The sequence below is a fragment of the Myotis nattereri genome (genome assembly GCF_964212035.1).
Source record: "Myotis nattereri genome assembly, chromosome: 20".
In the NCBI taxonomy this organism is placed as follows: domain Eukaryota; kingdom Metazoa; phylum Chordata; class Mammalia; order Chiroptera; family Vespertilionidae; genus Myotis; species Myotis nattereri.
In genome coordinates, this window is record NC_138096.1 from 13455301 (window position 1) to 13477983 (window position 22683).

Here is a 22683-nt window from a genome sequence, read left to right on the forward strand (position 1 = left end):
TGTCAAAAGTAAAACCCCTGTTCCTTGGCAAGTTAACGGTGACTCCTGGCATGAAAAGGGAGGAAAACAATAATATTCCTAAGTAATAACTAGGTAATTACAGATTAAACACATGGTCAAGTTCCTGGTCCAACCTAACCAAGCGGTGATTACGGGAGTTCTGGCCCATCAGTTACCTGCACCATTCGTTCCCCTAATACTGGATCTGCAATCACCTAAAATCACCGATCTACACAATGCTGAAAGAACTGAATTTGGCTTTCCACATGGACAGCACTTCCCAACTCAATCACACAAGGTATTTACATTCTTTGAGTAAATTATAGGTTAATATTTCTCCCCTATCTCCAATCTACTAACCCTTATAGTTCCTTGGGCAAACTAAACATATTCAACCACCTATATTTGTAGTCAACTGGATAGGAGGTGAGAGTATATCTTTAGTGTAAGTGCATAGTAATCTTTGTTAGCCATTCCCACCTACCTAAAGGTTTTCATGTACCTGTGGTAATAGTATTAACCTAAAAAGAAAAATCTCAAATACTAAACTGGCTAACCCTACCATCTGCATGTTTTAGTGTGAAAATGGAGTAATGACTGGGCCAGTAAGAAAATTCAATTTTAAAAATTACCCAAAGGAAAAGGCTCTTCTCCATATCAAAAGGGTATTCAGTTTTATTTTTAGATTAAATGTAGCAATTAATGATTTGAAGAGACTAGTTTACATAATAAATGCAAATTGCTGTTTAGAGCGAAGGCATTGATGGATTTTTACTCAAAGCACTAACAGCCCCTTAAAACTTAATGGATCGCCCGGCCATAATGTACTCTTGCTTTTATTAACTATTTACTAAAATGTTAAAACTTAAACCCAGTTTTCCTCCAAGCCCCAGAAATAACGAGTCAGACTCAAAGCATTTCAAGAAGTTTAGGGATAAAATGGCTTGAGAATATCGTGTTCATCTTCCCAGAATATTTCAGGACTATTCTGGAGGGTTGGGCAGTAGAGAAGTTCCATCCATTTTTTTCAAAGAGACATTCTATAGTTATGTGAAGGAAATTATGGAAATTTATGTTGTTTTTAAGATGTGCATGAGAAACTAACTTTAAAGGATGGAAATGTATCCTTTAGTATAATCTAAATCTGGCTTGGCTTTTTACAAACATCCAATGTACGCCTGTAAACTGACCATCAGACCTTTATCTGAGATGTCACTACCTAAAAACTGCTAAAATATTTCATCTTTTTCATTTGTGCAATGGGACCTATTATAAAAATGATCCTAGGATCAAAAGCCAATTTACATTTAATTCCCACAACTGAGGCAAATATTAAATACAGAATAGACTGTTCATGAATGTAAGCTCCCCAGGTAGGTGAAAAACATACTATTACCTCTCCTGGAAAACTTAAGTACTTTTTCTAAGAAAAATGTCTTTAAAAGATGCTTTAAATACCTTGTTGCTAGTGCTTAGGACCCCTAGTTTCGTATTTCTCATTTTCAGACAGGATGTACCGTAGGCAAATGAGAGCTTATTGTTTTTGTGGGTTTATTATGGCTTCTTATTGCCATCTTAAGAGTTCACCTTTCTGTCTGTCTGTCAGAAGCTGGTCTCAGCCTTCTAGGTCAGAGTCAGAGCCTCCATCAAAGGCTAGATCCTGTAACAAGATGTAACCTACCAGCAACAGAGAACTAAGGCATGTCAGTTCACATTACTTCATTTCTATCTTGCAATTTTTTCTCTTGATTAACCTCTTTGTTAATGGTTTTAATCCTACGGTAGTTGATCAATCTCATCCAACTCTTGACTCAGCTTCTGCATAACTTTCTAGTGAAAAGCACCCCCAACAGCAATCTCACAGGTGAGTGTTCCCTAGGTACAGCTGGGACATTTGTTCAGTACTGTACCTCTTGTTTGTTTTGCTTGCCAGGAGAGGTAGGTAAGGGGAGGAGTGAATAAGCCAAGTTTCTCATTCACAGATCTTTACTCTGCTAAACTTGGCATTTTCCTCCCATTTGCTTGCAATTTAGTGCTCTCCCTGTTCTTAATTTTTTATATACTTTCTAAGATTATTTATTTTAATATAACCATAGATATTACTATTAATTCTGATCTTGAGACTCCTTAAGTCTATCAAATAGTGTCTGTCATTTGGCCATTACTCTTCCACTGCAATTATTAGAATATGGAATTCTTAGTAAGCAATATTTAACTATAAGGTATATTTAAGATTTTTTTAAAGGCACCTAGATATTTAGAGTACCTAAACACTTATTAGCAACGAAGTTTGAATTTTGCCCCCTGGGTTTAAATTAAGTCTATGCAATCCTAGTAATATATACTGCAAAGTAGCTCATGCTAGTGACTGCCAGCAGCAGGCTAATTGCTGAAAAGACAAAAGCCCTTGAGACGCTACCCTGTGCTTGTTCTGTTAAGTATTCTTATGGTGATTGTAACATTAGCCCTGTTCCACAAATTTATCAACTGAAGCTACCTACACCAACATCTAAAACTCAACTCCAGCTCAGCTTGTAGAAAAAAAATGTCCTAGTAGTTTTAGTTAAAAATCTGATTTGAAGCAGCTAAAACAAATCTAAGCAATCAAATATAGACAAACCTAAACTTACCAGAAGCAACCTAAAATACCAACAAAACACTAGACTGAAGCTTTAGTTCTACAGTTTGACTCCTGATTCCTCACTTCACATTAGTGAGGGTCCTTTAGAAGATTAAGTGTTCTGTGCAAACCCAATAAAATTACAGTTAGGGGATCTACTGTTATCACATAGCTACAGTTAAGTTAGCAGTGTTGTGTAGTAGTGAAATCAATGACTGGCTTGCATGATGGCTTCTAAAAGCATCTGTTCCCAGAGTTTCATGTATTACATATGTATATAAAATATCAGTTGAGGACAGCCATTAGCATTTTGTAAGATGATAAACTGAGTGTTAACTTCTCCCAGCCATTACCTTTTCCCCTCATTTAATGTTAAGTCATCTATGGGGGAGGGGAAGGGAAGAATTCAACTTACTTCACAATTCAGATCAATTGTCAATATACATTTAAGTTTTTAAAACCTAAATGTTCCAAGTACAGAGTAAAGAATAAGCTGTCCAGAGAGCACGCACTTAGGTTTTCTCCTCTTGGGAGTTTTAAAAAGGGATTTTGAACCTTGATGGCGAGAATCCCAAAACGAGAGTAAAATGAATTCTTTTTATTGCAAACAAACGTCTAAATTAATTTCTCCACCCACTTTCTTTAGAAAGAAAAAAGAAATCAGCAGGCTAAGGAGATACCCATTCAAGAACTGACATGATTAAAAATTAAGATATAAATGGGTGACTCACAATTGCATTAGCTTACAAAGATGGTGGAGTTAACTACTACAAGCACACTAGTTATACAGTATTTTGTGGGAGAAGGGCATACAGACAGAGCTAACTTCATATAGATCCCATTAGACAACTGGATTTACAACAAGTTTTTTTAATAAGAAATGGGCAAAGCCAGCTTTCTTTTCAGAATCAAAATGCAGAACAAATGGAAAATTATGGTATTTAACCTTCACAAGTTTGAGCCTCCACAAATAATACAACCAAGTTTTACATTTTTAACAGCCCTTCTACATACACTCCATCTTCTCTATCTTGGTTCCAAGTTTTATCTTCATTCAATTATGCCAATTCCAATGTTATTTAAAAAGAAAAAGCCTTCCCAGTTATTGCCAGAAACTACTGTTTAGCATACCCCCTCCACTACTCAGCAAACTACAGAGAGGATGGAGTGTAATGAGCAGTACAGAGTCTTACGCGATTCATGAGGACCACTTGGTCCTTACATGAATCTGGTTGCTAACATTTCTATTATATTGTGACAATGACTCCCGACTGTTATCTCTGAGAAATGGGGGGAGTAAATTCTTAATAAAAGACACCAGGTACAAAGCAACATTTTACTTTTGTTGTGATAAAAAAAAAAGTCACATTTTACAGATAAAATGTAGAACCCTGAAATACTGACACATTCTCTTATCGTGCACAATGCTGAGGTTCTCTTACGATTCACTTTAAAACTGCAATTAAAAATGTACAAAAAAGAAAAGAAAAAAAATCAACCCACAAAGCTTCTAAAAAAGGAACCCGCAGGCACTTCCTCTTGTGGAATGTTTAAAAAGTTAGCCTACTAAAGAAAACAGTCGACTTCTTGTGAAGGTTTTGGAGAAATATGTATCAGTTCGTTTTATTTGGGTATTCAATAATATCCTTGGTGATAATGCTGACTCCATGGCTTCTGACCCCAGAATTGCTGTAAGAGAAAATTTTTTTTTAAAGAAAAAACATCAATAAGCCACTCAAACTGCTTTTAGGAAATGACAATGAATCTAATTCAGAGTAATTGCTGGAAACAAATTTATACCTGTCATACCTCTGATTTCTACAAACCACATTCAGTTAGTATTAATATTCCATTATCATCATCAATAAACACATTACAAAAGGAAACACATCAGGACTTGGTTAGTTTATACAATTAAAGCTAGTATTAAAAAAGAACCATATATATTAAATACTACTAATTAAAAAAATATTAAGTTACATCAAACATCAACCTATTTTACCTTCAAAAGATAAGATTATGGCTACGACTGCAACACAATTCACTCCTTGCCCTGTAACACTTACAAACACTTCAATCCCTGGATAAGATCTTTTTGAAGAATGATTCTTATGAAAAAATACAACTTAATGTACTAAGCACATAAGAAATTACTTACACCCTGCTGCCACTGGTTGTAGCCCTGAGATTGATTTTTATAGCCTCGATTGTTTCCTCGTCCTCTGAAGTTCTAAAATGGAAAAAAACAAAGAAAAATCTTTAAGCACTCAGAGCACAACCACGTCTTAGGTTTGTACATGGGAAGGATGAGGGAGCACAGCACAGAAACGGGATAGTTGCTAATTAGTGTACCTGAAAATCAAATTTAATTAAGTGGACTCATTTTACTGCCGTCACTAATTTTCCTGATGTCAATGCATTTACACACTGTGTTCCCACAACTCTCACAGAGGCTATGCAACACAAGCTTACTCTTTTTAGACTAATTTATACAGATAATTAGGGATCAGTGCATCAGGATCATAAATCATTACCTGGTTGTAGTTCCCTCTGTTGGGCATTCCACCTCTGTTGTAGTTCCCTCCTCTGTTTGAATAGCCACCTCGGCTGCTAAAAACAGGGCCACGTGGGTACGGATAGCCAATGCCACCGCTTCCGCCTCCGCCTCCGCCTCTCTGTGGCATGTTGCCCCTCCTATTATATCCACCACGATTCCCAGGAGCTAAAAAACAAGAGGTATTTTAGATTACAGTGTGTTGCGCCTCCTTTACACATATGACTTAGGGTTCTTCTGGACCATTGCATTAAAATAAATGTTTAAAGGTGAAGGTAATGTTTAACCACTGACATAACCTAGGTGTGTATCCTACCAAATCACATTAAAACCTTATACTAGAGGAGCTATGATCAATGAGGATCAAATTTCCTACGTTAAATTCAGCTAAATAACATGTAGACCCAAATTAGAAGATTTTCACTTATTTCAATTTCCAATCAAATAAAGAGAATACTGAATGTTCACTTGCCTCCTCCTCTGAAATTTCCACCACGCATATTGAATCCGCCACGTCCTCTGTGGCCACCACCTCTGTTAAACTGGTTCTTGCCACTCTTATTTTTATTGCTCTTCTGTTTCTTTTCGGGGTGAAGAGCCTTTTTGCTCTCTTCCTTATATTGCTTCAAAAGTTTTTGGGCCTCCTCCTTCTGAAGTTCCACATAGGTTATCTCATCAAAGCACTCAGCTACCTCTGGCAGTGTAAAGTTTCCTACAAGGAATAAAGTCAGATTAACACACATTCACAATCACACAATCCTTAAATCTCCAATTCTTGAATGGCTTAAAGTTTTTCAACACACACTACAGTAACTTCCTGGTTTACTAACACATTTTCCTAAAAGTAGAAATAAGCCAAACATACTCATTTACAAAGAGTTAATGTAACTCCAGGAACGGTATTTCTAGAAGAAACTAAGTTTACAGACATAAATCACAGAAAGAGATTGAGTGTGACAATAGAATAAAATTCCATGCCTTTCATTTTAAGAACTGCATGTTCTGGTAGGTCTTTGCCCTCTACTTCTGCTTTCTTCTGTGTTCTCTGCTTATAGTCTTCATCCTTTGGGCAAACGACAACAGCTTTCCGCTGGAAGCCTGCGAACAGGCACATTTTTCTCCTCTGGGCAGCAGCAGACACATTTGTCTTAAAAACAAAAAGTTGTTTGTTTATTAATTCTACACAAATCCAATTTTCAGTTACTTTTCTCAACTTCAAAGCTACAGCGCTTACCTGATCCAGAATAAAGTTTCGCTTCTTACGAGCAGCAATCTCAATAAACTTTCCAAGACACTGTGGAGCTCTCTGCAACAGTGTGTTCAGTTTTCCCGTATCTGCCATTTGCTTCTTAAAGCCTGCTACCTGTTTTTAAAAGTGAGAAGTTTCCTTTGAGCTTGTGAATCTTAAGCTAAGCATCAGCTTAAATCTTTCTTACATATGAAAAACAGGCAACATTTTAAAAATTTAAATAATTGCCTTTTCCCACTATTGCTATAATAAAAAGGGTCACTAGCATGCACTAAGACCCCATGCTATTCATCTTTGTAGCTGTTGGATGGTAAGAACTTAAAATTCTTTAGAAAAGACAATGAAGCCAGAATTTGGAAAGCAGTTTACCTTACAGATAAAGAGCCCACATTTAAGTAGCCAATTTCACTTTCCCCAAACTCCCCTCTCTCAAATACTATCACAAAATGGATAAGGACAGTAGGCAGAAGGATTACTTAGAATACCTTCGGGTCTTTTTAAAATGCGGAGATCATGCACTAGACATTCTACTTACCATCATTTTATCCATTATGGTATTTGTTCCAAGAATGTTGTATTTACCAGGATTTTCTGCTGCATGTTTAGTAACCCAGGTAGTTTTCCCAGCTCCTGGCAAGCCGATCATCATAACCACCTACAATGGGAAGAAATGTTATTTCACTGTCTAATCATCAGAAGCCACCTAATAAATTTAAAATATATTTTAATGCACAAAACCCACTTTAAAATATCTGAATTTTCATAGCACTGTAACAAAGTAATTTGTGGAAAGTTTAACACTCCACATAAACAGAGAAGATAGCTACTTAGAGAAAAATTCCAGGCATGGCATAAAGTAAATGAAAAACACCAATCACCTAACTCTTCTAAATGTCATTTTTGCCCAAACAAAAGCAGTGCTCAAATGCTTTCTAAATAGGTTACTTACTTCACAGTCTTTCTTCTCTTCAGGCCCCTTTGGACCTCTAACTCGGTCCTCCAGGGGGACATTCTGGATCAAAGTATAGTCTTCGGGTATGGGAAAGTATGGCTTTTCCTTCTGACCAAAATTGAATTCAACTGCACAGTTGTGGCAGAGAACATGTGGGAAGAGTGGCCGATCAGCAAGAATTTCCTTACTGATTTTGAAGGCAACACCAAGGTCTTGTCCATTCTTTGCATAGGAGAGTTCTACTTCATCACTTTCAAAGTTCTGTTAATAGAGGGGGGGGAGGGGGGAGAATTGAGTTTTAATCTGCTTCCTGTAAAACTAAGAAACTTTAACTTTGAAATGAGTGCCGGTTATCCTATGGAAATACCATTCAGGTTCAATCTATATCCAAAAGCAGAAACAATACTGCCTTAGAAGATAAAACTACATTTTCAGGTCGACTTGATGCTAAGTACTTTTTAGCAGTTAGTAGTGAATGTTGATATTAACACAGCTTTAAAAAAAAAAAAAAATTCCCAGCATATAACTTGCCATTTACACACAAAAAATTGGCTATGACTTACAGCGAAACATGTAATCACATCATTTTCATCAAACTTCTCTCCATAATCTTCAGTCTCACAGTTGCATGTTTTTATTCCTTTTAGAGAATACCCGTAAGAAAATTCTTCTTCTCCTAAAAATAATAATAAACTACCATGAAGCTGATTTTTTTCAAAGCAGCTTAATGCCCATATATTTTAGTATTCCTGATGCAAGGTTTTAAAAAAAATGAGCATATACTAAATATTCTTTTACATACACTGACTTTATACTATATGTAGAGTTAAATGGGTTATAGAACTAGTTTACGAATTGCATAACGTGGGTAACATTCTATCTTAAATATTATTGGTCATAAAAGAACAAAAACTAAAATTTAGCCTATGCCTAGTACATGCTAATGTTATCTATTTAAAATATTAACAGAATTAGACAAAACAAGCAAAATATTTGGAATGCCTTCTAATCTAACTACTAAAATCAGACCCTAAACACTGAAAACACAGGACTCAAATAGAAACTTTACCAAGTAGCATTCCACTGGTGGTTAGAGACCAGCCAATCCGAACTTCATGGATGTCAATATCTTTTGTATATAAATGCCTTACTGGGATCTTCTCTGTAACCTGAAAGTCAAATCATAAATGATTTAACTATCAGCAGATAAACCCTTGAAACCTGGCTTATTTCATTCCATGGGATAACTGCTCTGGCTGCTAATACAAACAGTCACCCATTCAAGAACTTAAAGAATTGATAAGGGCTTATAACTTGAAAAGATTTAAGTACTTGGTTGAATCACATTTAAAAGAATAGTTAATGCTTAAAAATTACATATTCTCAATATTCAATCTACAACAATTAAAGCACGTATTTAACATTTTTTCTCTGGAACAAAATCAAGAGTCTAATTATTTTTAAACCCTTGGTGGGTCTTTTCAAGTGCCTGATTAAAAAGAGTGCATTTTGTAATAAAGGGGCCGGCTGTGTACCACAAATTCAGGTCCAACATGTTCAACTATTACAAAAGGTTCCTATCCCTCTTCTAATTCATAGAAACTTTCCAAAGATAAACAAAACACCAATTCTATTTACCTTCATTTCAAAGCAGACTTTGCCTTTTGACACGCCGTAAGAAGCCCTTCCTCCAGCCCAAAGAAAAGCAAAACTCTCCATAGTAAGGGAAGACGCACTGAGGCGATCTCTTGATATTTTAAAATGCAGATCACAATTATCTGTAATTATATCAATACCATATTATTTCTTTTCACATCAAATGTAAACATATTTGCTATGTAGACAAAACTTGGTTATTAAATTTATGCACATATGTCTAGATGCTACATAGGAAACTTTTACATGCTGCTAAATTTTCAATTTTAAGCCCCACTCCCACCAAGTCACTTGCCAAATTATGTACTGAAGTGTAAACTACCTATAAAACTAAGAAACACCAAGGTTTAATGTGTATTTTAAGTATATAAAATAAGACAATGTGACATTAATACATACCTGCTCTGCTCTTTACCTTGATTTAGAGGCAAGCAGTAGAGGATAGCAGGAAATCAAAGTGAAGCATGCCAGAACCAGGTAGAATTTACCAGTGCCACAATAGAACTGACAGAAGGCCATGACCAAGTATTGTATGAGCTGCTGATCCTGTACTTTCTATTTTTAAAACACCAGGGACTCTAGATCCTAAATTCTTTTCTAAAACTTGTGAAGGCAGCCTCAATCTACAAATACAAACCCAGCTGCCTAATGCTGTAGCTATTATAGCCCTTTAGGTCTCCTTTCCTTGTGCTTGCCTGTTCAACAACAATGGGGGTTACCCACTTCCGGGATGATCCAAATCCAACATGTCTTTAACCTAGCTCACTACCTATGGGTCAGTGGCTTATTAACATGCACTTCTGAGGGAGAGCTGAAGTTAGAAAGCTGTTTCCTTAAAAAGTTTTTATTGGTGAGAAAAAATTAAATCTACGTAGTTTGAAATTCCCCTTACGTTAGCTTTGCTCTTAAAATTCCCAACCATCATTGATAGAATGAACCCAACATTGCACTTAACAAATTGATATTCCTAGGTGACCAGTTACAAGTCTGTCTACTTTATAATAGTAGTGTTACCTTCTTGAATTATTGCTTCATTTATCTTGCCAATACCTAATATTTTATATTTAAGAAACCGAATTTAAAAAACATTCATCTGACTACTTTTCCATGTAGTTTTCTTTTAAAAGACTCCACTATCTTAACTACCTGTAAAGGATACTCAACAAGAAATCAGAGGTTTTGTATTAACACACTGACATATCCGAATAAAAAATCAATCTGTTTCCAAAAACACTAGAATCTAAGCTTCAACTCCCCAGGCTCTACAGGGCAGATTGACACCTTACCTCTTATTTTTCAAGCAATTATTTCTACCCTTTGTTCTATCACTGAAAGAACTGATCAAATACTAAATCAACAAATCTCTTCGTAAGTAAAATTTACAACTCTAACAGCCATGGCCATTGAGAGGTTTGCAATACTAATACTTCCTCCTACTCAATTGCAACCCAACTGGGTAAAGGAGCAGTATTTACAGCGCTGCCATTGATACCATTCGCTGGTGAAGAGAGCTAGTGGCCCAGTGATAGGCCGCTGCTGCTGCCCCAGGTCTTTGGAAGAAATCAACTTATGTTAAAGCAGCAGCTACTGAACTGGAATTGAGAACAAAAGAGCAGTTATTGAGAAAGTAATATTACAATCTTTTAGAATAGGGAATACACTGGGGTGCTAACGGGAAAAGCCATCAATAAATACGTAACTAATCCAAATAGCTCACTTAAGGTGAGTCCAAAAAAGATGAAATTACTTTATTGAGGAAGCCTTACAAGTTTCCAGTAGTTAGCGAGGCAAAAGTTGGCATTAACTTTACATTCCTACAAAGAACTTTCAAGTAATAAAAGAGTATTACCAAATTGCTAGAGCCTGTGTAATTAGCAATACAGCTGACATTATACCAAATATTTAAGCTACCGGACAAATCATCTTCCTGCCTTTGGAAACCTGTTTCCATGTCCCGTTACATTTTCTGCACTTCAGCTCAAGGCACTACTAACTTTCCTAACCTTTCAAACCGAAACCACATCTGAAAACGGGGGGGAGGGGGCGCCGCAGCCTCACTTACAAGTGTCCAGACAAACCACCGTGTCGTCGAAGTGCTCGTCCTCCTCCTCCACGGGCGGCTGCGGAGACTTGGCCCTGAAAGACAACGGGGCCTCCGGTCCAGCCTTGCCTTCCCCCCCCGGGACACGCGGGGCGGCGGCGGGCCGGGCGGCCGGGCGGGGGGGCCCTACCTGCTGTACTTGTTCTCCTCAATGTACTCAAAGTAGCCGCGGCCGTGGTCTTCCCGCGGGCGCTTCACTCCTCGCTTTTTGTCTCCGCCTTTCTGCTCGCTTTTGCCGTCGCCTACAACACACAACACCCCGAATGCAGGAGGCCGAGCCCCAAGGCCACACACACACAGCCCTTGGGTGTTGAGGCTCAAAACAGCCCGGCATTTCCTTGTTTCTGGTTGTAAGCGTCTTTAATCCACGAATCCAACGCGAAGCTAACCACCATCCGCTCGAAACTGGCCTGGAGTGCGTGACGCAGTCGAGAGACATCACAGACCAAGGCAGGCCGTTCGAAGGTTCGAGAACCCTAACGAAAACGCGCGCCGCACAGGCCGAGCCCACGTGCACCCGAAAGAGCGCTCCGGCCGCGGGAGGGGACGCGCCCGCCCCGCCGCCCCTCCCCCGCCCGGGCCCGCGCGCCCCGCGGCCGCATTGTACTCGCTTTCCGCCCCGCGCGCCCCTCCCGCCGGAAGTGACGTCACGCCGAGCCCCCACGCTCCGCGCACAATACCGCGGCCCAGCGCCGCCAAAGCGCGCCCAACCCGGGCCCTCGGGACGCTCCCCTCCCCCCGGGACATGTGCCCGCACCGCGCGCACGCAGCGCGGCGGCGCCGCCACCGCCGGCCGACGGGGCACCCCCCCCCCCCGCGCCCGCCCGCGGCAGCTGCAGCTCCCCCGCCTCTCCAGCCACATAATGGAGGCGCTGCCACCTCCGTCGCACACACCGATCCCTAGGCCTCCCGGCTAATCCGGGATTCCCCGCGGCCCCCCCGCCCCCGCCCGAGCCTCCCCACCCCCCGCGCGCGGGCCTCCCGCCGCGCGACGTTACAACGCAGCCCCCACCCGCCGCCCGCCCCGCGGCGACCGCCGCCCCCGCTCGCTCACCTCCCGACTGCTGCGGGCCCTGGCTGGCCCCGGGCGGCGCCACCGTGACCGCGAACAGCGAGGTGGGGCCGCTGCTCTTGCCCGCGGCCTCCTTGGCCGCCCCGCGCTGCTGCTGGGGCTGTTGCTGCGGCGTCGCCGGCGGTTGGGCCTGCTGCTCCCCGTGCCCGTTCTCGTCGCCCGCGCCTTCCTCCTCGTCGCCGAGCTCATCCTCCCCCTCCTGGAAGCCCTGGTCGTCGCCGTTCTCGTCCTCCGAGGCGGCCTCCTCCTCCTCCATCGGGCCCGCGTCGGCCGCCCCCGCGGCGCCGTTCTCCTCCCCGATCTCCATCTGTTCGCCATCCAGGGCGGCGATCCCCTCCTCCTCTTCCTCCTCCTCCTCCTCCTCGTCGCCGCCGGCCGCGGCCTCCTGTTCGAGGCCTGCTCCCGAGCGCCCGGCGGAGTCCCCGCCCAGGTCGAGGCTGCCGTTCCCGGGCTCCATGGCGGGGCGGCCGCCGGCCTCCTCGCTGTCCAGCGCGGCCTGGAGCCGCTCCATGAGGTCGGCCTTGAGGCCCTTGTCGGAGAGGCGCCGCTTCTTGAGCTCCTCCTTCAGCTCCGAGACCTTCAGCTTCTTTACATTCACAGGCGAGGAACTCATGGTGAGGGCCCCGTTCACGCTGGCGCTGCTCAGACTCGCTCCTCCTCGGCACTGGCGGCGGCTGCTCCTCGGCGCGGGTGGCGGCGGCGGCTGCGGCTGGACGTGGGTTCCTGCTGCAGAGCGGACCCGCCTGGTGTCGAACGGCGCCAATTCCTTTCACGGAGTTCGCGAGGGAGACGCCGAGACTCGCCTGGCGCGAGCGAGCACGCAACGTCCTCTCGCCGCGGCGCCGCGCACGTAATATAGCGGCCCCGCCCCCCCCGCGCCGGGCGGGTCTGCGCGCAGGACAGGCGCGCTCCCGACGCCCCGCCCCCCCGCGCCCGACGCCCCGCCCCCCCGCGCGGCGGGCCCGCGCCGTGCGTGGCCGGTCGGTCCTGAGCAGAGGGAGGAAGCGCGAACCGCCTCTGGCCGAGGCCGACCCCCGCGGCTCGCGTGGGCCCCGCTAGTTCTCCGGTGGCGACGCTCGGACCGTCTCTGCCCGACCGGCCCCGGAGCCCGCTTTTGCCCGAACGCCTTCCGCCCGCAGCGTGTCAATTTCACAGCTCGCATCCTCCGCCTGCCATCTTAGATTCGCCCCGTCCAGCTATTGGTTTCAAATGCCTTATTAAAATGTGTGGGGTTTTTTTTCTTTTTTTTAGTTTTGATTTGTGCAACGCAAATGGGCAGTTGTTACACGCTGACCATTTGGTTTAGTACAGCGGTTCTCAACCTGTGGGTCGCGACCCCTTTCACAGGGGTCGCCAAGGACCATCGGAGAACACATCTATAATTACATACTGTTTTTGTGATTCATCGCTATGCTTTCATTATGTTCAATTTGTAACAATGAAGACACATCCTGCATATCAGATATTTACATGACGGCTCATAACAGTAGCAACGTTACAGTTATGAAGTAGCAACGAAAATAATGTTATGGTTGGGGGTCCCCACAACACGCGGGACCGTATTAAAGGGCCGCCGCATCAGGAAGGTTGAGAGCCGCTGGTTTAGTGTCTTCAAGCCCTGCGGGCGAAGTGGACTTGAACTGGGGGAGGGCGAGGGCCGGGCCCTGCTTTTGTCTGTTCCTCTCCCCCTGCTGCGGGCTGGGGGGCCGGCCGGGGTCCCCCACCACACTCAGCATCGGCCTTGTCGGGGCAGCGGCCCCCGGGTGCTAACAGCCCGGAAATCGGGCTCAGAACTGCCTTTCGGGGTCCCCTCTGCCTCCCGAGCAGACGCACCCCCTGCCCCCCAAGACGCCCCCGGCCCAGCTCTGGACCTGGCCGCCGGGAGGAGGCCCCGGGAGCTGACCCCGAGGATGAGGCCCCGCAAACCGTGCACTGGATTCTCTGCGTTCTCCTGCAGGAACATTCTTGACCCTGTCATGCTGACATTCTAATAAAAGCTCGTGGAAAATAAAGGACTGTGATTTTGTCAAAAGAAAAATAGACTCACTCTAGAAATGTGTGGGGTTTGGGGGTGGGGTTTTTGTGTGTGTGTGTCTTTGAAGGTTAATTTTTCTCTTTGCTAAGGTGTGTTGTGTTGTTGAGGTTTTAGATAGGGGTGCCAGAAGTTAGATTTGGGATAGAGGTGAACAGCTTAAAACCCAGAAAAATCTCCCCGTGTTCCACTGGCTCTGACTAAGGAGGTCAGTTATACTGGGTACACTGGTGCTGAACTGGCACAATAATGCTGCCCCAATATTAATTTGAAATTTGGAAAAATACATATGTAAACTCCCTCCCGTAGGTAAATATGATTTTACTGATTCATATATATACATTTTTATATGTTGCCATGTAGTCATGAATAAAGATGAAATATTAACACTATGAAATGATTTTTTTATGAAATGATTTTAATTGAAATGAATGGACTATGTGCAGGACTGGTAATTCTCAGTTCAAGTTAATGGAGGTAGACGGCATAGCATCCAAAATAGGAACCGCCATGTAATGTCAAAAAACTCATTTTAGCGTTTGGATATAATATCCTGGGTATACTAGTAATGTCCTTTGGATATAATGTGACTTATAAACAAGTCACAAGCTAGAATTTAAACTTTTCAAATTCTGTGCCCTTGTTCAAAAATGTGAAGAGAGCTATAGGATGCTTACCTGTTCACAAACTGGGTAATGAATAAATGAGAGCTTCAGTGTAGTTATTATGCTGGTCCTTTAAGTTTATGTGTTCTTAGATACTACCTATATTTATACTAGTAAATATTAGTGATATGAAAACAGTTTCCATTTAACTGGAAAAAATTAAACTATGAAAAAATAAAGTGTATCGACATAACAATTTATAATGGTTCTTGGCAGGTTAAGTCAGTTGTAATAATAAACATGAAGTATAGAAAGTTCCATGGTTTTATCTCCAGGAGCTCTGCGGACTTTCTGAGCCGGAGGAAGCGTGGAGATCTTTAGTCCGCTCATTTTACAGCCCAGGAAGTTCCCACCCCGGGGCTCCTCCATTACACTGGGCTTTCTTAGGGCAACATTTGAAAGAAAAAATATTCAAAGAGCCATCACCTTACTGTCTGCTCTTCTTAGAAACGGGTGAAATCTGCCATTTAACATTTCACCACTTGAAAGTACGTACAATGCCAATGTTACTCATTGTTTTTGCTGCTTATGCTTTCAATGCTCTCATGGAGAAGATATGTAGACCCTTCTGCACAAGAATGAGATGAAAGCGATTATGACCTTACAAGCTCTCTCTTCCCACAGGCATCCTCGGAGCTAGTCTAAGTTCCTTGAGGGCAGGGAGTGAGATGCGCTTGACAGTGTCTTATCCTTGGAGAGACCTGCGGGGTGTGGGGGACAAGATGCTCAGTAATGAAAAATATCCTCCAAAGACGTGTAAAAGGTATCACAGCCCTGATGGGCATTTAATAATTGTTCATTTTAAGAGAGTTCTCCAAAAATCAAGTAGAGGCTGTGATAATGAGTTTTATTTACCAGAGCATCCTTGGCATAATACCTGCAGAATAAATAACAAGTGGTTCCATGCTCATCTTAAGAGTAGCCATGCCCAAGGCTGTCGTCTATTTCTCTAATGTCCCAGGTCTCCTAACCCATTTCCTTTTTCGACAGAACACAGAGGTAGGAACTTTATATTGTCTATCACTCCTAGCAATATTGCCAAGTACCAGATGCTTTATGAATATTTTTTTAGTTTATTTAGAAGGTGGTATTAAACTATGAAGAAAATCTTCTAGTTCCAGATCTAAGCACCATCGAAAAGTGTCATCCAGGATCTACCAGTTGACTATGATCTAGAAAAGCACATAATGATAACAGATTATAACCAGGGCGGCCCTAGCCAGTTTGGCTCCGTGGATAGAGTGTCAGCCTGCGGATTGAAAGGTCCCGGTTCTATTCCGGTCAAGGGCACATGCCTGGGTTATAGGCTGGATCCCCAGTAGGGGACCTGCAGGAGGCCGCCGATCAATGATTCTCTTTCATCATTGATGTTTCTCTCTCTCTCTCCCTCTCCCTTCCTCACTGAAATCAATAAAAATATATTTTTTAAAAAAGATTATAACCAGCGCTGTCCAACACAGTAGCCGCTAAGCCATATGTAGCTATTTAAATTAAAGATTAAATTCCTCACTCACACTACCCACACTTCAAGTGCTCCATAGCCATTGGTCTCATACTGAACAATGCAGAATAGAATGTTTTTATCATCCAGGTTCTCTGGGACAGTGCTTTTATGGACTGTTTTGAAAGTACAACTTATGCCAAGGAAAGAACCCTCATCCACATATGGCTCAACAGCCAGACTAAATGGAAAGCTGGTCCCAAGAATTAGAGTAAAAGTGTGTGTGTTTATGTGTATTTATATTATAGTTTTATAGACACATACACATACAGTCAACTCCCAATTCATCTATGTCTCTACTTAACAAATATGTATACATACTTAGATATATATTGTTTGTTTATTTTTGTTATTCCTCACCTGAGGATATTTTTCCATTGATTTTAAGAGAGTGTGGCAGGGAGAGGGAGAGACAGAGAGAGGAATATTGATGTGAGAGAGACACATTGCTTGGTTGCCTCCTGCATGTGCCCTGACCAAGGTGGGGGATCAAGCCTACAACCGAGGTACAGGCCCTTGACTGGAATCAAACCCTCACCCTTCAGTCTGTGGGCTGACGCTCTATCCATTGAGCCAAACCGGCCAGGGCTACTTAACAAATATGTATTGAACTCCTGCTAGGTGCCAGGCACTATACTCTGCAGGGAAAACAGACATCAATGGCACAGTCCCAGGCATCCAGGAGCTTGTAGTTTGGAGAGAAAGACAAACTATAACCAGGATGCTACTAGGACACTAGTAAACTCCATGGGGAACCTGCCATTTGGGCCATCTGCTGAGCCACTGTCAGGAAGGTTCCCAGGGTGCAGGTTCGTGCACATGCTTCCCACCCACAAACATTCACACATGCAAAAGCAAAACATAACGCAGCCTCACACACGCACTTCGGAAGCCAGTGTATGACATTTGCAAGTAAACAGTAATTAGCTAAGATGATTTTCTATCATATTCATTATTCTAAATACAGAGCTGCCAATCACTTGCAGACTTCCGCCCTCTGACAAGTCCTTCATTAAAAGCTGTCTGGGCCTGGCCGGACTTGAGCATCAACCTATGAACCAGGAAGTCACGGTTCGATTCCCGGTGGGGGCCTATTGCCCAGGTTTCGGGCTCCATCCCCGATGTGGGGAGTGCAGGAGGCAGCTGACCCATGATTCTCTCTCATCATTGATGTTTTTTTCTCTCTCTCTCTCCCTCTCCCTTCCTCTCTGAAATCAACAAAAATATATTTTTTACAAAGCTGCCTGGGAATATAAATCTTAGGGATGTAATGTACAGCATGGTCACTACAGTGCTAGACTATGTTGTATATTTGAAAGCTGTGAAGAGTGTAGATTGCAAAGGTTCTCATCACACACAAAAATTACTGTGGTGATCATTTCACAATATATGCAAATCTCGAATCATGATGCTGTTCACCTGAAAGTAATATATCATATGCTAATTATATCTTAATTTTTAAAAAGCTGCCAGGGGGTATGGGGGAAAACATCCAATGCAGTGCCTCCTGCACTGTCCTAATCGCCTAGACCAGTGGGCGGCAAACTCATTAGTCCACAGAGCCAAATATCAACAGTACGACGATTGACATTTCTTTTGAGAGCCAAATTTTTTAAACTTAAACTATATAAGTAGGTACATTGTTATTCACTTAATTAGGATCCTCCTAAGGCTTACGAAGAGCCACCCTGAAGGGGCCAAAGAGCCGCATGTGGCTCGCGAGCCGCAGTTTGTCGGCCACGGGCCCACACACTGTGTATCCTTGGTATCTACGTAGCCTCTCCTGCTGTGTCCTGCCTCCGCTTGGCTCTGTCCACACACATTTCCCACGGGCTGTCTTTTAAGTCTGCTGTGCTTTGTCCTGAGTCATTTATTTGTGATATTAACTGACAGTGATTGAGTGCCTGCTATGCTCCAGCCACCGTGCCAGGCATTTTGTACCGAATATCTCTAATCTTCCTAGCAAGCTCATAGGTAGGAAGCATTTGTCTCAGTTTATACAGTAAATATGGGAACTGAGGATCAGAGGGGTTAGGAAATTGGCCAGGCTTAATACGTGGTAAAGGGAAGAGATCCAATCTCAGTTGCCTGACTGCCTTGCCAAGCTCTTTTTCCTGCACCGGTGATTTTGAGTCATTAGAGTTTCAGAGCCAGAGGTTCTCAAGCTGTGGGTCGCGACCCCTTTGGGGGTCGAATGACCCTTTCACAGGGGTCGCCTAAGACCATCGGAAAACACATATATAATTACATACTGTTTTTGTGATGAATCACGATGCTTTCATTATGTTCAATTTGTAACAATGAAAAGACATCCTGCATATCAGATATTTACATGGCGATTCATAACAGTAGCAACATTACAGCGATGAAGTAGCAACAAAAATAATGTTATGGTTGGGGGTCACCACAACATGAGGAACTGTATTAAAGGGTCGCAGCATGAGGAGGGTTGAGAACCACTGTTCAAAGTCAAAACCGACATGCGCTGGCCCAGCAAGATTTTACAGAATGTAGTGCAGGAGAAAGAGACAGGCGAACCAACAAGTCTACTCTTAGAGTAATACGTGCTAGGACAGAGGCGTGCATTCAGTTTGGGAGACAGAGCCACCGGCTTCTTAGGGAAAGAGGCACTGAGCTGGGTTTTCTTTTTTTAAATATATTTTATTGATTTTTTACAGAGAGGAAGGGAGAGAGATGGAGAGCTAGAAACATCGATGAGAGAGAAACATCAATCAGCTGCCTCCTGCACACTCCCCACTGGAGGTGTGCCCGCAACCAAGGTACATGCCCCTGACCGGAATCGAACCCGGGACCTTTCAGTCCGCAGGCTGACGCTCTATCCACTGAGCCAAACAGGTTACGGCGTGAGCTGGGTTTTCTGACGTGAGCAGCGCTGAGGGAGGGAAGGCCATGCCAGGCAGGAGGAACAGCCTCTGCGAATGCATTGGTGAGCCCTGGCCAGTGAGCATCGTCCCCAGCACCCAGTGGTCACCAGTGCAATTCCTGGTCAGGGCACATACCCAGGTTGTGGGTTCGATCCCTGCGATCTCTCGTCGGGGTGCGGAGGTAACTGATTGATGGTTTTTTCTACACATCAATGTCTCTCTCTCTCTCTCTCTCTCTCTCTCTCTCTCCCTTTCTTTAAAAAATGTGACTCAGGATTGCTGTTTTCCCATTTAATTTTCCCCCTTGTTTGTGAACTGTATTTTTCAATTACAGTTGACATATACTATTATATTATTTCAGATGTACGACCTATGATTAGACATTTACATATCTTATAAAGTGGTCCCCCAATACGCCTAACACCGATCTGACCACCATACTGGTTATTACAATATTCTTGACTGTATTCTCTGTACTATACTTTACATCCCTGAGGCTTTCTCGTTTTTTAAAGGACGTGGAAAAATCTTCATTTTTATTTATTTATTTATTTTTAAAATATTTTTTATTGATTCCTGCTAGAAGCTGGTCCATCCTTGCTGCTTGACACAGACGCTGCAGGGAAGAAACATCTGCACAGCATATGTTTCAAGGGACCTGGCGTATATGGCATACTGTTCTTAATATGTTTGCTCCCCTTCTTGGCGCTATGTGTTTTAACCAAGATCACCTCTCCGAGAAAGGCTGTCTCCCCAGGTAGGGATTTTTCCCTGAATTTAGGGAGGGAATAAAACCCTTTAACTAAGTGCCAGGCGGGTAGTTAATCACTTTAACTACGAACAATCACGCTTAAGCTACATAATCTTCACTCCCTGGAATGGAGATAAGAAACGCCCTAACCTTTGGAATAGAAATTGATAGGATTAAAATCAACTGGTATAAATACAGATGTAACAAGACAATAAAATAGAGAACCTGGCTGGAGAACGTAGACAGAACTTGGCTGGAGATCCTGGCTAGAGATCCTGGCTAGGCTGCTGATCAACTGAATGCTGTCTCTGTGTCATTCCTTCTTCGCCGACTCCGTCCACACCTTTGGGGACCCCTCGACCTGCTGGGGTTGGACCACAACAGATTCCAGAGAGGAAGGGAGAGGGAGAGAGCGATAGAAACATCAATGATGAGAGAGAATCATTGATCTGCCGCTTCCTGCACGCCCCCCACAGGGAACGGAACCCGAAACCCAAGCATGTGCCCTTGACCAGAATCAAACCCGGACCGTCAGTCCGCAGGCTGACACTCTGTCCGCCGAGCCAAACCCGCTAGGGTGGATATCTTCATTTTTATATAAATTCCCTTACATTTGAGGGGTGGTTGACACTATATAGGCCAAAATGACCGTGTCTTTGCCATTTGTTTTTCTGTGCTGCGCAGCGGTTGCCAACCTTTCAGACCTCACGGACCACCGTTGGCGCCCGCTGGCCTAGAGGGTCTTGGCCCGGGCACTGGCAGGAAGACTGCATAGGAGGCCACTGGGGGTGGAACAGGTGAGAAGTGATGAAGGCCACCCTGACCCAGGTCAAACGGGTCTGCTCCATCTTGAGGAAGGTAACAGGGCTGTGAAAAACATTCCTGGAGATTGCTAGGGTTTTCCTAAGCCCCAGAGATGTTCACTGGGCCTCTGACACGACCATCCATTCTTGGCAAATACAACCATTTGGGTTAATTTTCTAAACAGTGCTGACATTCGGGTCTTGGCCTGGCCTGAGAGGTAACAAAGCATCCAGGACAAGTGGCAAGGGGAGTGCGTGAGCCCTTGGAGAGCGACAGAGCTCAGCAAACAAACAGCTCTATTCCTTCCCAGCCAGCAGGTACTGTAGGCAAGGTTGCTCCTCTCTCAACGCCAGCCTCTTACCTTGTGAAGTGATCACACGTCCTATCTACCCCTGAGGGGTAAGAATCACATATGCGAGAATCGTAAACCACGAAGTGCTATACAAACGGATGGTAGTCACGTAAGTCAAAGCCTACTGAAGCATAGGCTTTGGGGGAGGAGGAGGGGGAAAGCAGCTACCTACTTATTTCAATCTGAAAGTGAGAGGTAACAGTGTTTATTGAAAGACTTTACAATGTAAGTCTGACAGCTCAGGGAATACACTCCTAGGGTTGGCCCTGTTAGTAAGCTCCGCCTCCTGTGGTTAGGAGTCCAGACCAGCACACACAGCTCATCTTCTCCCTGGAGTAGCAAAGCCATTTGAACAAGCGGCCTCGAGAGATTTTTGACTCTTGGGTGCTTATCTGTGCGCGAGGTTCACACCACCATTATTGCCCACAGAAAAAGATACCTGGGGCCTTATTTGCATGACTTTCCACAGAAGCATTGTTTTTATTTTTTAAAAATGTATATATTTTTTATTGATTTTAGAGAGGAAGGGAGAGAGATAGAAACATCAATGAGGATCCTTGATCGGCTGCCTCCTGCACGCCCCCCATTGAGGGGGGGGATCCAGCCCGGGCATGTACCCTTAGCCGGAATCGAACCTGGGACCCTTTAGTCCGCAGGCAGACGCTCGATCCACTGAGCCAAACCGGCTAGGGCAGAAACATTGTTATTCTTATGAAAAGTAAAAACACAACTGGATCAGGCCCTAGAAAAGAGTGCAGTGCTTTAAAATGTGAAGAGAAGGTCGTTGGCTGCCCAGCAGGGGAAACAGGTCTCTTCCTGGTAATTGGCAATGAGTTTGCTTTGCCATCCACTGTCACCAGGATTGCTCGGCGATCTGATCCGTGGGTGGACGGTCAGCTGACAACGGCAAGGCCCCAGGGTGCAGACTGGGGTGTCACCTTGGAGGTGCTTACCTAGCCACATCTACCCTCCAGAAACCGGACTTCTGCAGCCGGCCTTTATAGCATAAGCACTCAAATGAGTAGGAAACAAATTCACTCTTGAATTGTGATGGATAATATTGCCCAGGCAAGCTCATCAAGCACTTTGTAAACAGATTCTTAATTTACATTTGTCCAGAAGCAACTGGGGGAGTTCAGCTTCCTGGCCTCAGGACAGACATGAATCTACAAGTTGAAAAAGGGGGCCCAGTTATGTTTTAGAGCAGTGGTTCTCAACCTTCCTGATGCCGCGACCCTTTAATACAGCTCCTCATGTTGTGGTGACCCCCAACCATAAAATTATTTTCGTTGCTACTTCATCACTGTAATGTTGCTACTGTTATGAATCGTCATGTAAGTATCTGATATGCAGGGTGTATTTTCGTTGTTACAAACTGAACATAATTAAAGCAGAGTGATTCATCACAAAAACAATATGTCATTATATATGTGTTTTCCGATCGTCTTAGGTGACCCCTGTGAAAGGGTCGTTCGACCCCCAAAGGGGC

The 22683-nt window shown here is 43.6% G+C and overlaps 1 protein-coding gene across 1 annotated transcript; it reads right to left on the bottom strand.

Moving 5' to 3' along the window:
* Positions 1–3198: 3198 nt before the first annotated feature.
* HNRNPU (heterogeneous nuclear ribonucleoprotein U) lies at positions 3199–13056 on the bottom strand. The gene is made up of 14 exons (XM_081114632.1): positions 12187–13056; positions 11263–11374; positions 11094–11167; positions 9014–9153; positions 8445–8544; positions 7939–8051; positions 7373–7636; positions 6959–7078; positions 6409–6537; positions 6153–6321; positions 5647–5886; positions 5155–5342; positions 4779–4850; positions 3199–4309 (listed from the first exon to the last, which is right to left on the bottom strand). The coding sequence occupies exons 1-14, from the start codon at positions 12815–12817 to the stop codon at positions 4256–4258; spliced, it is 2406 nt and encodes an 801-aa protein (XP_080970758.1). The 5' UTR covers positions 12818–13056; the 3' UTR covers positions 3199–4255.
* Positions 13057–22683: the final 9627 nt, after the last annotated feature.